Below are 12,396 nucleotides of genomic sequence, written 5' to 3' on the forward strand. Positions count from 1 at the left end.
CTCAAGTTTTAATTTTTCCAGTGTATTCCAATACCCTTGAGTTTAAAAACTTAGCAAATATGATGTGACTTTTAATTTGATAAGCAGGGTCCTAACCTACAAGTGTTAATTTTTATCTGAGAGAAAACTAATATTAAAGTTATACATATTTGCATATGAATGTGTTTTGTTTTATTCTGTTATGTGAATAGTGTGGATTCCACAGGTTAGCTTTGTAAATCAAGTTACCAAATTTGAAATTTAGCTGCTGCCACAGCATTGAAGAGCTCCCTCTCAGTAAGTACACTTAATGTTAGCTAACTAATACTCACCAAAACTCTGACCTATAAAACCACAGGCCTCTACCTAGCCTATCTCTTCTGATTGCTAGCATTTAGAAGCATCTTGCTTTTCTGGGATTATAATATTAAGTAAGAGCAATTTTGGAGTTAATGTAATTTATTAATAAATATCCAGCAATATGAATGGTAGTAGATCCCAGTGCCTTCCTCTCTAGAACCTTAAACCTAGATGCATAAATCCCACACCTAATCTCTCTTTGCCTGCTGAAATAAGAATTTAGATTTCCCAGGAAATAACGTAGAAAATTTTAAATTGACCTATCAAGTATTTTTTTATAAATTTCAAAAATATGGGTTGAGATGCATTTTTAATTTATAGCACTGTCTAATAGAACTTTCTGCAGTGATAGAAATTATCTGTATCTGCACTATTTCACTGTGGTACCCATAGTTAGTGGCTAGCTTGAAACACAGCTGGTGTGACTTAGAAACTGAATTTTACATTTTACTTAATTAAAATATCCATGTGGCTAAAGGGTATCTTATTGGACAGCACAGCGGTAGAATATCCCTTGAATTTGATATATATGCCTTCAGTGGCGTTAAAGGTCCCTTCATTATTTGAAAGCAAAATAGACCACAATACAGTAAATTTAAAAAAAAATCTCTAAATATAGACGTAATGGTAAATACCCTCCCAACATTCTGAAGCATTCTAATTTTATAAAAGGGAAAAGAAAATCAACCCAATGATGAATTTAGTCATGGGTCTTCTCTTTTACATAGAAACCTGGATGTAAAATTTAATTTTCCTCAAGGAGTTTATGTGTTTTGACTTTTCAGCATTTTACACTGTATAATAAAATTTTGTATTTTTTAAAACTCTTTAATTTTGTTTACTGATGAAGAAAAGAGCAATTATAAAAAATTTCAAATAGTTATGGACAAAATGCAAATTTGACTTCTCACAATGGTTTCTCCTAAAACCCTAGGGTAGTAAGAGAATTAATTTCTCCTTCCCCGTGCTGAACATGTACTATTTGAAAATCCCCCATGGTTGTACATGTTTCTGAGCTATTAATTACTACAGTATCTTTTTTTCTGAAAGGTTAGTGCTACTTACTGACTGGCCTCTCCATCTTTTATCGAGCAAAGCATTGCGCTTTGAAAGCATTTACCCCTTTAAAAGTCATTTCAGTTGCATTTAAGAAACATCCATTATTATCTTTCCAAGGAATGTTATTTTTCACTGGGTGTTACAATACAATTAATCATCTTTGCCTGTCAAGAAGCCCAGACCTGATTAAATCAGTCAAGGACATTAAATTCCAGCTTTACTCACTCTGGTGACCATACCGACACTGAGTTGAGGAAGAATTTGTGAAAGTATCATTTTGTTAAAATTGTATGCCTGTCTCTTTAAATCTAAAAAAAAAAAAATCCTTTCAGAAGCTGTAGAGAGAAGGTGCTAGAACTGTGTACGATCATGACTGGAAAGCAGGATCCCTCAGTGACTGCCGAATCTTCCCAGCACAAGATAGAGAGGCAGTCCAGCACAAGCCTACACTGGTTCTAGGCAGAACGATGATCCTACCGAACAGATCTCAAATAAAATTAAATTGAGAAAGCAGATCTTTCAAGGGAATGAGGCGGAGGCTCGCTTTTATGTTAAAAGCCACCAGCATCCTCCTTGCTAGACATGGACATGACATTTTTAAAGGAATTATTTGGTTACAGCGTTTTAAGCAAACTGTTCTAAGGAGTCTGTACATTGCCTTGTTTTTTCTATTCTTTTTTTCTTTTGCATATATGTAATTCTGGAGGTAAAGAAAAAGCCTGCCAGGGATTCAGAAGGCATCCCACTAGCGATCAGCTGACATTCCTAACTGAAGGCTGCAATGTGTTGCTTATTCATTTTGTACCGTGGGAGCTGCGGGGACTAGCAGAGAGCTAAACTATGCATTTCAAACAGCAGTGCTTGTGCAGAAAGAGGGGTGAGAGAGAGGCAGCCGGCGAGGAAAGAGCACAGCTGGACTTTCTCCTTGTTTTTATCCATTTCTGCAGGATCATGTATTCATAAGGGATGAGGCGGGCCACGGCGATCCCAGGCCTGAGCCGCGGCCTACCCAGTCAGTTCAGAGCCAGGCCCTCCACTACCGGAACAGAGAGCGCTTTGCCACGATCAAATCAGCATCTTTGGTAAGCAAACACCCCTCTACCCACCTTCCCTTCCTTCCCCTCCTCCCCATCTGGCAGCCTCTCGCCCTCCCTGAGCCTCTCTGGGCTTCATGGATGGGAGGAAAGGAGTCAAGAATGTTTTCTCCCTCCTAATAATTTTATTCATTTTAGAAAAAAATCTGTTGGCATAGCAACCTGATCTCAGATATTTTAGCATTGTCTACGGCATGGGAAAAAAAACCCTTTGTGTGTGTGTGTGTGTGTGTGTGTGTGTGTGTGTGTATTTATATATGCTGTATGTGCAAAATAAAAGGCCTTTGAGATGAAGTTGCTAGTCTGTCCAATTTTGTAGAAGCTGTTTGTCTTTTCATTGAAATAATAATGCTAAAAAATATTTTAAAGGTATTTGGTGTGTGTGTGTGTGTGTGCAGAGCACTATGATTCTTTTTGTATAGATACCTGTGTGTATTGTGTACACACACATCAAAAGATAAAACACAATTTTTAAAAAATATATGGTTGCTGGCTAATGTATATAATTGTAGGAAATAAGGTACTTGCTTCCCAGGGATGGATTGCTGTTTCGTCTGGTTCATTCATTTATTTATTGCAACAATGGTAGTGGCTGCACTTCCCCGTTTAACCCCTGAAGAATTTCCTGGCACCGATAAAGCAAGAAGGGCTTTGTAGGAGACGGTAGGGATGGTTGTGGAAGAAAAGATACTGTAGGATCCTTCAGCATTTTTACTATTGCAAATGTGATTGCTGGATGCCCTTGTAGTAGCAAAAGGGGTGTGTGCTGGAAGAGTTAGTTTTCATGCCTCCGCCCCTTGGCCCCCCACGCGTGCGCGTGCGCACTCACACACACACACACACACACACACACACACACACACATCGTTTCATCCTTGGCACTCTAAACTCTCTTTAATCATTTGCTTCTGAATATCACTTCTCAGCCAAAAAATTATTGAAATATTAGTTGTTTTGCTCAAATTGATGTTAGAGGTCACATGGGCAGGAAGAGTTAGTGTACACTGCCTGGCTATTACATTTAGAACCTATGATGACATCATCCAAGGCCGACCCAGAAATGATTATTTTTCTTGTCCTATTTTTAAAATCTGGTTTCCACTTTTATTTCTCAAGTGTTTTAAAGCCTTCATTTATCTTTGGGATTGATAATGGTTTATAATTTTAAAAAACCCAAATATAAGGAAAATGGAAGTTAAAGCACCTACATATTGCTATGCCTGCTGCTGTCTAAAAGCAAGCAATTTAATTTAGACTGCTTACAAATAAGCCTGGATTTAAGTCCCTTTGTATAGAAGTTTCCTGTATTCTCTTCAATGGACAATTTTTCATTTTAAATGCATGCCATACTGTGTAATGGAGATCTTAAAATGTCCACTATGTATTTGCTAATGATTATTAAGCACCTACAAAGCATGCTTTTGAGTCTAAATAAAACATCATGAAATTATTGAATAATAAATACCTTCATACCATGATATCTGACAAAATAAGAAATATGGTGTGTTTAGAATATGACTACTTACCACTGACTCTTGTGAAACTTGTACTTTTATCCAGACCTGTGCATGTTGAAATGAGAGGAGAAATGAACAGCCACTGAGATTCAGAGCACCATAAGCAGGTTTTGAATGTGAAGCAGACATTGTATGTGGGTTTTCCCCCTCTGGGACAGGTTCTCTTCTTTTCTCACTTGCCACACCCGCATTCCCACATCATATATTCATGACCTCTCCTGCCGCCCAGCAAGATCACTACTGCCACGCCAGAATGGTCTCACGCTCACATTTGTGAACTCACCCAGGCTCCTCTGTGTGTATATCAGCCATCACAGTCTCCCTCTCTGTGAGTGATGAAAGCTGCTTCCCTACTAGGCTATCTCAGGGCCACGGGCAAAGTCCTCAGGTACCCCTCTGAATCCTACAGGCTTCGTAGTGCCCATCCAGAGAACAGCTGGGATCAGTCTCTCTGAGGGACTTTTGATTTGTTAAAAGGCCCCTGCACCTATATTAAGTTAAAAACAGAGTGGCTGATAGGCTGTTGCTGTAGCCACAAAATAAGGTGTTTTATGTGTAAAATCTTCTCCAAATGTGATGCTTTGGGAGTCACAGTGGGATTGATGCAAGTTTATCAGCATTCATTGGTATTTGTATTGAACAGTTTTTAGGGAGAAAAAAATTAATGAAAGGGAAAAGTGGAATGGTTTTGAGTTGTTCCATGTCCCATTTTGGACAGTCTAACTGTTGGTTAAGATTAACAGTTGTGGATATTTTAATATATATTACTGAGTACTACAGTTCTACTACCCATCATATTATTTGTTTTAAAGGCTTATTCCAATAGGAATATATAAATCAGGACACTGGAACATCAAAAAGAAGTATCTAATTTTTAAAAACTTATCTCAACCCTTATTGTTTTTCTTGGACCCCTGCTCAAATGTTAAAGTCTAAAATTACTTAAAATGACATAAAAGTAAGAACAAGATCATGGAAAAATGAAAGTCCAGGGCACTGAATAATCAAGTCATTGTTGAAACCTCACTTCTTACAGTTAGTAGCAATACAATATTGATTTATTTATTTTGGTTTTACTCTTTCTTTATAACCTACTAGCAGAAGTGCTAACAAACCATAGAGTGATCCAAAAGTGAACAGCAAAAAGAAAAAGAATTTAGAAATTAGTTTTTCAATTACTAGATAATAAGTGATACGTGTATATTTTAAAGAGACTTGCAAACTGACAAAAAAATTGCAATTCCTCAGATTTTTTATATCAACCTACCTCTTATACATAAACCTAAAAGAAGCCTAGCTCTGTGGTTTTTCCACTTATCATTTCTTTCTACATTGTGCTTTTTTTTTTTGCGGTACGCGGGCCTCTCACTGTCATGACGTCTCCCGTTGCGGAGCACAGGCTCAGCGGCCATGGCTCACGGGCCTAGTTGCTCCACGGCATGTGGGATCTTCCCGGACCAGGCCACGAACCCGTGTCCCCTGCATTGGCAGGCAGACTCTCAACCACTGCGCCACCAGAGAAGCCCTACATTGTGCTTTTGAATGGAGCTATTGACAAATATATTAAGCCAATGGGCTACAGGCATTTACTGCTGGTGTTTTTATTAGTTTGGCACCTTAAAACTGAGATTTTTTATGTTATTATGCACTGTTGCACAATTACATTTGTAACAAAGGACCTTAATACCAGAGGAAACCCTGAGGAAATTTTAGAATTATATATGTGTGTGTGTGTGTGTGTGTGTGTGTGTGTGTGTGTATACATGTATATTATAATAATTTAAGGGTAGAGATTATTGACCTTATTTTGAAAAATTAGGGAAAGGAAGGGCATTTCATGGAATCTCTTTTACTTTATCCTTTTTCTTCTTCTGTTTGAAAGTTCACATTGGGCTGATACGTTATATGAGGAAAGGAGTTGTTTATATAGTTCTTTGGAATTACTACTCATCTGACTTCTTGGGCTTTTGAGATGTGCCTTCCTTGAGTTTTTGTTGTTGGTGAATGGAGATCCTAACATTTTAATTAGATTAGTGACCCATGGGAGTGTTTTCAGCTATTGTTATATCTGATGTCATTTCCTAAAATTTCATAGTGTCCTGGGTCACCAGCACTTCCCATAGTAGATGTTGCTATAGAGAGCACCAAGGCCATATCTATAAGACAGTTCAGCTTCTGGCGTTTTAAAGGAATTCTCACTAGAATGCAGTGGTCTTACTACACATGTGAATTTATGTTAGAATGCACATTAGGGAGAGGGGCATGAAACTCTTAATTTCTAATACCAATAAAGCATGTAAGAGAAAATTATTATTGTTCTATCCATTCAAATATAGGTTCTTTGGCTTTACCAGATTCAATAGAAAAGCTCATGTAAAAATGGAATCTTCACTTGCTTTGTAAAAATGTAACATAATCAATGAGCTAATTGTGAAATTGTATACCTAAATGAGTCTGATAGACAAGCATAAAAATATTAGAGCCTCAGCAGTAAATGCTACTGTTTCACCTCTCACATGCCCTGCTGTTCTGTTTCTAAATGCTTGAAAATGTGTTCTCTCCCTGAATAGTGTACCAGAGGCTGCTTATCAGAATATTGCATATCTCCTCTTTCCTTATTCTTGGCTTTTTAATCTCACTAAGATCATTGCTGATATTATTTTTCACTTGTGCTACTGCCCAATCCACATGACCAAAGTCTCTCAATAAACGTGTTGAATGAATAAATGAATGAATGAAGTCTCTTCCAGTCCTGTTATCACAGGAGAATTTGGATTTATAAGTGTGCATTTCAAAGTTGCTCATGTCAGTTTTTCTGTGTAAGGCAGAATTGCCTGGATCAGTCATTACTTTCATTATGAATTTAAAACATTTTTTCCCTAGGTGTTCTAAAGAGTGGAATGTCAGATTTCTGATGCCAAAATGTGACTCATTATTCTTTTTAAGAACTTGCTATAAATTTTATTTGTTCTAAGTGCTGAGGTAGCCAGTTTTATCATATGCATTATTTTGTTTCTTACACATAACTAATCTTATAAGTTGACTTTGATCTCTTAAGAGGGTAACATTATCAGCCACCCTCCTCCTCTTTTATCTTCAGTAAGTTGCTTATTAGCCTTCTAGTGCAGTGTTCTGTACTTGGTAGGCATACAGTACACTTTGGATGAAGTGGTTTGTTTTAGGGCCAAATTTTGCTGGAATTAAGTAGGGTAGAATGCAATGGATGTAGAAACTTTCTGAAAAAAGTTCAGCCTTCCTTTATGGTTCTTTATTTTTATTTATTATTCCAGGTATATGAAATAGTTAATTCAGAGTCTGAAATTATATATACTTGTAATCCACAACCTGGATATAAGTACAGTTTTATTGTTAAACTGGCCTTTCTCTTGGATCCACTTCTGGTCTATGTCCCCATCACCAGAAATGCTTAGTTGAGGGGGAACAGGAACCTATTACTCTTAGCTTGGCAGAAGAATGAAACCAACCCATATAGAACATCTCCTGTGTGTCAGACACCTTGCTAGGCACAAGTGTTATCTCATCATAGCAATAGCTCCTCTTCAAGATTTTGAGAGACTTCAAGAAGTTATATGTAATTTGCCCAAGATCAGTTATATAGTGAGGGATGGAATGAGATTTGTCTCCTAGCAACCTACTAAGTGTGGCAAGAGGATGCTGCCCATTTTTCATTGATCACATTTTTGAGACTACCATTGTAAAAGCCAGTCACTACATTTCTATAAGTTCCTCAAATTTTTAGAGTTATTCAGTTTGTAATTTAGACTTAACTCGCTCCAGCACTCACTTTTTTGGGTGTTTGATTTCCTCTATTACTTTTTAACAGAAAGCTTCATTTCTTTTCTGCCTTGGTGATGTGAATTTCCTCAGGCAATTCAAGAGCCTAGGACCTTAGTTCAAATCCCAGGCTTTATAAAAATTAAAGAGGTAAATTATATGTGAAAGCACATTGTATAAACCATAAAGCATGATTAAAATCATGAGCTATTTTTAATTCTGTTGACCAAATAGCATATTCATAAGCCATGAAGTATAAACTTAAAACACACATGGAAAAAAAAACACACATGGTATACATAACTGTATAATAATATATTTTTATATATTTCATGTTAGACTTCATGAGCAAACTGTTGTTATACTTTTATTTAAATTCATCTATCTAGCTTGAGCGTGGAATTCTAAAACTCAGTATCTCTAAATGTACCTAAAAAGACAATTACTTTGAAACTTAGAAATTATAGTTGTAACAAATGAGAGGTGATATATTACGAGTTTAAGAAAGTGGTTATCCAAATTATGGGAAGCATTCTCATTTACAAGCAAAATGTCTCTCCTGGCATTCAGTGCTGTACAATGATAGCATGGTGAGCTTGTATTTTGTCTCTGCCACATGCTTGTATGATCTGGTATGCGGTAGGACCACCCTCTTCACAGGGACTCACCCATCAATTAGGATAGAAAATGTTCTTGACACAAGTCATTTCCATTTTATCTTGGGGCTGCCTGGTTTAAGGAAATGGCCATCCTGAGGATATTTTATGGACCACAAGCCAGTCAAACATTCTGCCGGCAAGTTTTAAATATGTCATGATGGCTGTAGAGTGTGCCGTGCCTCAGCTTTGGGAATCTGATTAAAGAAGCGATGCTCAAATAAGAAAAAATAAATTTATGGGTAAAACACGTCTCAAACCCATTACCCAAGAACAGACACTTTACTGCCATATTTGTCTGAAAAAGAAGTGAATGTAAAAAGGACTAAATGGTATCCTTTCTGTGATTGGAATGTTTTTTCCCTGTAATTAAACTTCAGAAAGGCACAAGTATAAGAAAGTGAAACACATGCATTGTTTCAAACTACTTCCTCCTTAAATCATGAAATAAGTACTTTAAAAAAAACGTTATAATGATGACAAAACATTATTTTCTGTAGAGTTTTAGGTGCCTCTTTGGTGATACTATCCCTTTTTTTTCTTTTCTTTGTCTTGAAGTATCTTCTGTTCTTACTCCTCATCCTTAAAGAAGATTGTCCTTTAGAAAAGAGAAATGAATATAAGAAACCTAGTGTTAGGTTCAGCTGGAAAGTTTTCAAAGTTTGGCTTATGTTTAATGGTATACTTTGATAATAGTATCCAGTTACAGAATAGTACTCTCTTGATAGTAAGGACTCAGTCTAGTATGCAGGGATACCTTCTAAAAAGAGCAAAGAAACAAACTGTTCTTTGTACAAAATGCACTTTGACCCACAAACTGAAAATAGTAGAAAGAATTAATAGGAGCATGAAAATTTCCAGTAAAACTTGTTTGAGGGTTAGGTTGGGGAGAAGTGTCTTATAGTAGTAGATCAGAGTGACTGAATTACTTAGTGTAAAACAAAACTAAAGTGATAATTGTGTAATTAAGGTTTTCTACTAAAATAGGGATGATTAGAAGGAAGTGAACAGGACAATAATGAGGGGTTGTAAATTAAAGGAAGGACTGGAAAATCGGAAAAGGTTTAATAGAAAGAAACAGGAGATGCCGAAATTTACATTTGCAATCTTCAGTTTGTTGGATATTCACTTGAGAATGGATTAAGGAAAAATTACTAAGAAAAGAAACCATCTGGGGCTTCCCTGGTGGCGAAGTGGTTGAGAGTCCGCCTGCCGATGCAGGGGACATGGGTACGGGTTCGTGCCCCAGTCCGGGAAGATCCCACATGCCGCGGAGCAGCTGGGCCTGTGAGCCATGGCTGCTGAGCCTGCGTGTCCGGAGCCTGTGCTCTGCAACGGGAGAGGCCACAACAGTGAGAGGCCCGCGTACCGCAAAAAAAAAAAAAAAAAAATAACCATCCAAAAATCATAGAAATCTTTTCTCCTCTTTAGGAGACCACGGGAGTGTATATAATTTGTTAATATCACTTTTGTGGGGAAGGGGAGGAAGGAGACAGATGATTTAAAAGGAGAGAGCTCGCTCTCACTCTCGCTCCGTTCATGTTAAGAATCGGAAATAAATCTTGTTCAAACTATTTTAAAGGATATTCAAGATTCCTATGACTGTTAGAGACATGATCTTTAAAAAGAAACAAATAAGCAATATGCTATAGTGCAGCACTTCCCAACCAGAGGGATTTTGCCCGCCAGGGGACATTTGGCAATGTCTACAGACATTTTTTTTTTTTAGACTTTTAATTTATTTATTTATTTATTTTTGGCTGTGTTGGGTCTTCGTTTCTGTGCGAGGGCTTTCTCTAGTTGCAGTGAGTGGGGGCCACTCTTCATCGCGGTGCGCAGGCCTCTCACTGTCGCGACCTCTCTTGTTGCGGAGCACAGGCTCCAGACGCGCAGGCTCAGTAGTCGTGGCTCATGGGCCTAGTTGCTCCGCGGCATGTGGGATCTTCCCAGACCAGGGCTCGAACCCGTGTCCCCTGCATTGGCAGGCAGATTCTCAACCACTGCGCCACCAGGGAAGCCCGACATTTTTAATATTGTCTTGACTTGGGACGTGCTACTGGCATCTGGTGGGTAGGCCAGGGATGCTGCTAAACATCGTACAATGCACAAGATAGCCTCTCAAAACCAAGAATTATCTGGCTATTGTCAGTAGTGCCAGGGTTGACAAATCCTGGTGTAGTGGAAATAGCATGGCTCTGGAATCCGACAGAAATGGGTCTGCATCTAGCTCTAATCCTTATTAGCTATGTGACCTTCAGGATATACATTATGATATATCAAAAATGTGTAAGGGGGCTTTCCTGGTGGCACAGTGGTTGAGAGTCCGCCTGCCGATGCAGGGGACACGGGTTCGTGCCCCGGTCCGGGAAGATCCCACATGCTGCGGAGCGGCTGGGCCCGTGAGCCATGGCCACTGAGCCTGTGCGTCCGGAGCCTGTGCTCCACAACGGGAGAGGCCACAACAGTGAGAGGCCCGCGTACCACCAAAAAAAAAAAAATATGTAAATATATTTTGGCTGAATGAATATATTAATTCCCTTAAGTCTCAATTTCTTCATCTATAAAATGGTGGCGTTAACACCTACCTTATGAGTGAATAGACTGAATAAGTGAATGAGATGGTTTGTAAGATTAGAGATAATATAAAGAGTACCCAACTCAGTGCCTGGTACATGTGAGTGTTCAGGAAATGGTAATTAAATTGATGGTGACAGTGAGAAATAAAATTATGCCAGAGGGTCCTTCCGCTTTGCCTGAAAGTTTCTCTTCCACGAATCTGGTTACCTGAGTTCTGTTCCCCAACCCAAATCAGGTTACACGACAGATCCATGAGCATGAGCAGGAGAACGAGTTGCGGGAACAGATGTCAGGTTATAAGCGGATGCGGCGCCAGCACCAGAAGCAGCTGATCGCCCTGGAGAATAAGCTGAAGGCTGAGATGGACGAGCACCGCCTCAAGCTACAGAAGGAGGTGGAGACACATGCCAACAACTCGTCCATCGAGCTGGAGAAGCTGGCCAAGAAGCAAGTGGCTATCATAGAAAAGGAGGTCAGTATGCGCACACATGCCCTCCTGCCACAGCCAAGCCAAGCCTGTTCCAGTCCGTAGCATCCTGCGAGCTGGAGGCGGGAGTGGTGTGCTTTTTGGGGATGGAGAGACAGTACTGCTTTGGGGAAGGGGGTCCAGGTTTTATGGGGCTACTTAAAATTGTCATTAAAAGTTAAGAGAGTAACTGAAAGTATATATTGCATTCTTGTCCATTCAGATATATTCTGAGCATCAGTCCCCTGATGGGGGTGTGATACACATAAAAAGAACCAACATGCTTCTATCCTATGGAAACTTGCACCACTCAGGTCTGTTACTGTGCCTGCCTCACCCACAGTCCTCTTCAAAAGAAAACTGCTCTACAAATAGTCCCTTTTAGTGGCGATAATCCCTGCCTACAGCTGATTGGACTAGGGATGGGCACCTGACCAATGGCAGCAAGTAATTGATCTGGCTACTGCTTGGGTCTTCTAGGGACCATCTCTCTTTCCCATCCAGGTTCTACTAATTTTAAAAACAGACAAGGTAATGGAGATTGAGTCAAAATATCACTTTATTACTTATAAATATTAGATAGGAGAAGTGATTTATATCTGAATGGAAACAGGTCTAATAATACCGAACAAAATTAAACAGACTTGCCCACCTAGGCACTGGCAGTGCTAAACCAGTCGCCTTCCCCATCCCCACCCCCGATGAGACTTACATAGTATGGAAAAGCAGGGGTGAATTTGTGCTCCCTGGGGATGGAGTGGCTGGGGACAGGGTGCCAGGAGTGTTTCAGTAATTACTCTCTCTCTCTCTACGTGGAAGGAAACATCAGAATTGTAGAAGCATTCCCCCAAACAGCCATCAACCTATGAGGCAGTCTGGCATGTAAACCTCTG

General features: G+C 39.1%; 1 protein-coding gene across 2 annotated transcripts in view; it reads left to right on the forward strand.

Moving 5' to 3' along the window:
- TAOK3 (TAO kinase 3) overlaps nt 1–12,396 on the forward strand; it is a 187,182-nt gene that overhangs the window by 152,031 nt on the left and 22,755 nt on the right. For both annotated transcript variants that reach the window (XM_082668453.1, XM_082668454.1), the window contains 2 exons: nt 2,346–2,480; nt 11,273–11,509. In XM_082668453.1, the coding sequence (XP_082524579.1) occupies nt 2,346–2,480; nt 11,273–11,509 (372 nt within the window). The remainder of the gene's footprint in view (nt 1–2,345; nt 2,481–11,272; nt 11,510–12,396) is intronic.

This window comes from Grampus griseus, assembly GCF_964374135.1.
Source record: "Grampus griseus genome assembly, chromosome: 12".
Lineage (NCBI taxonomy): Eukaryota > Metazoa > Chordata > Mammalia > Artiodactyla > Delphinidae > Grampus > Grampus griseus.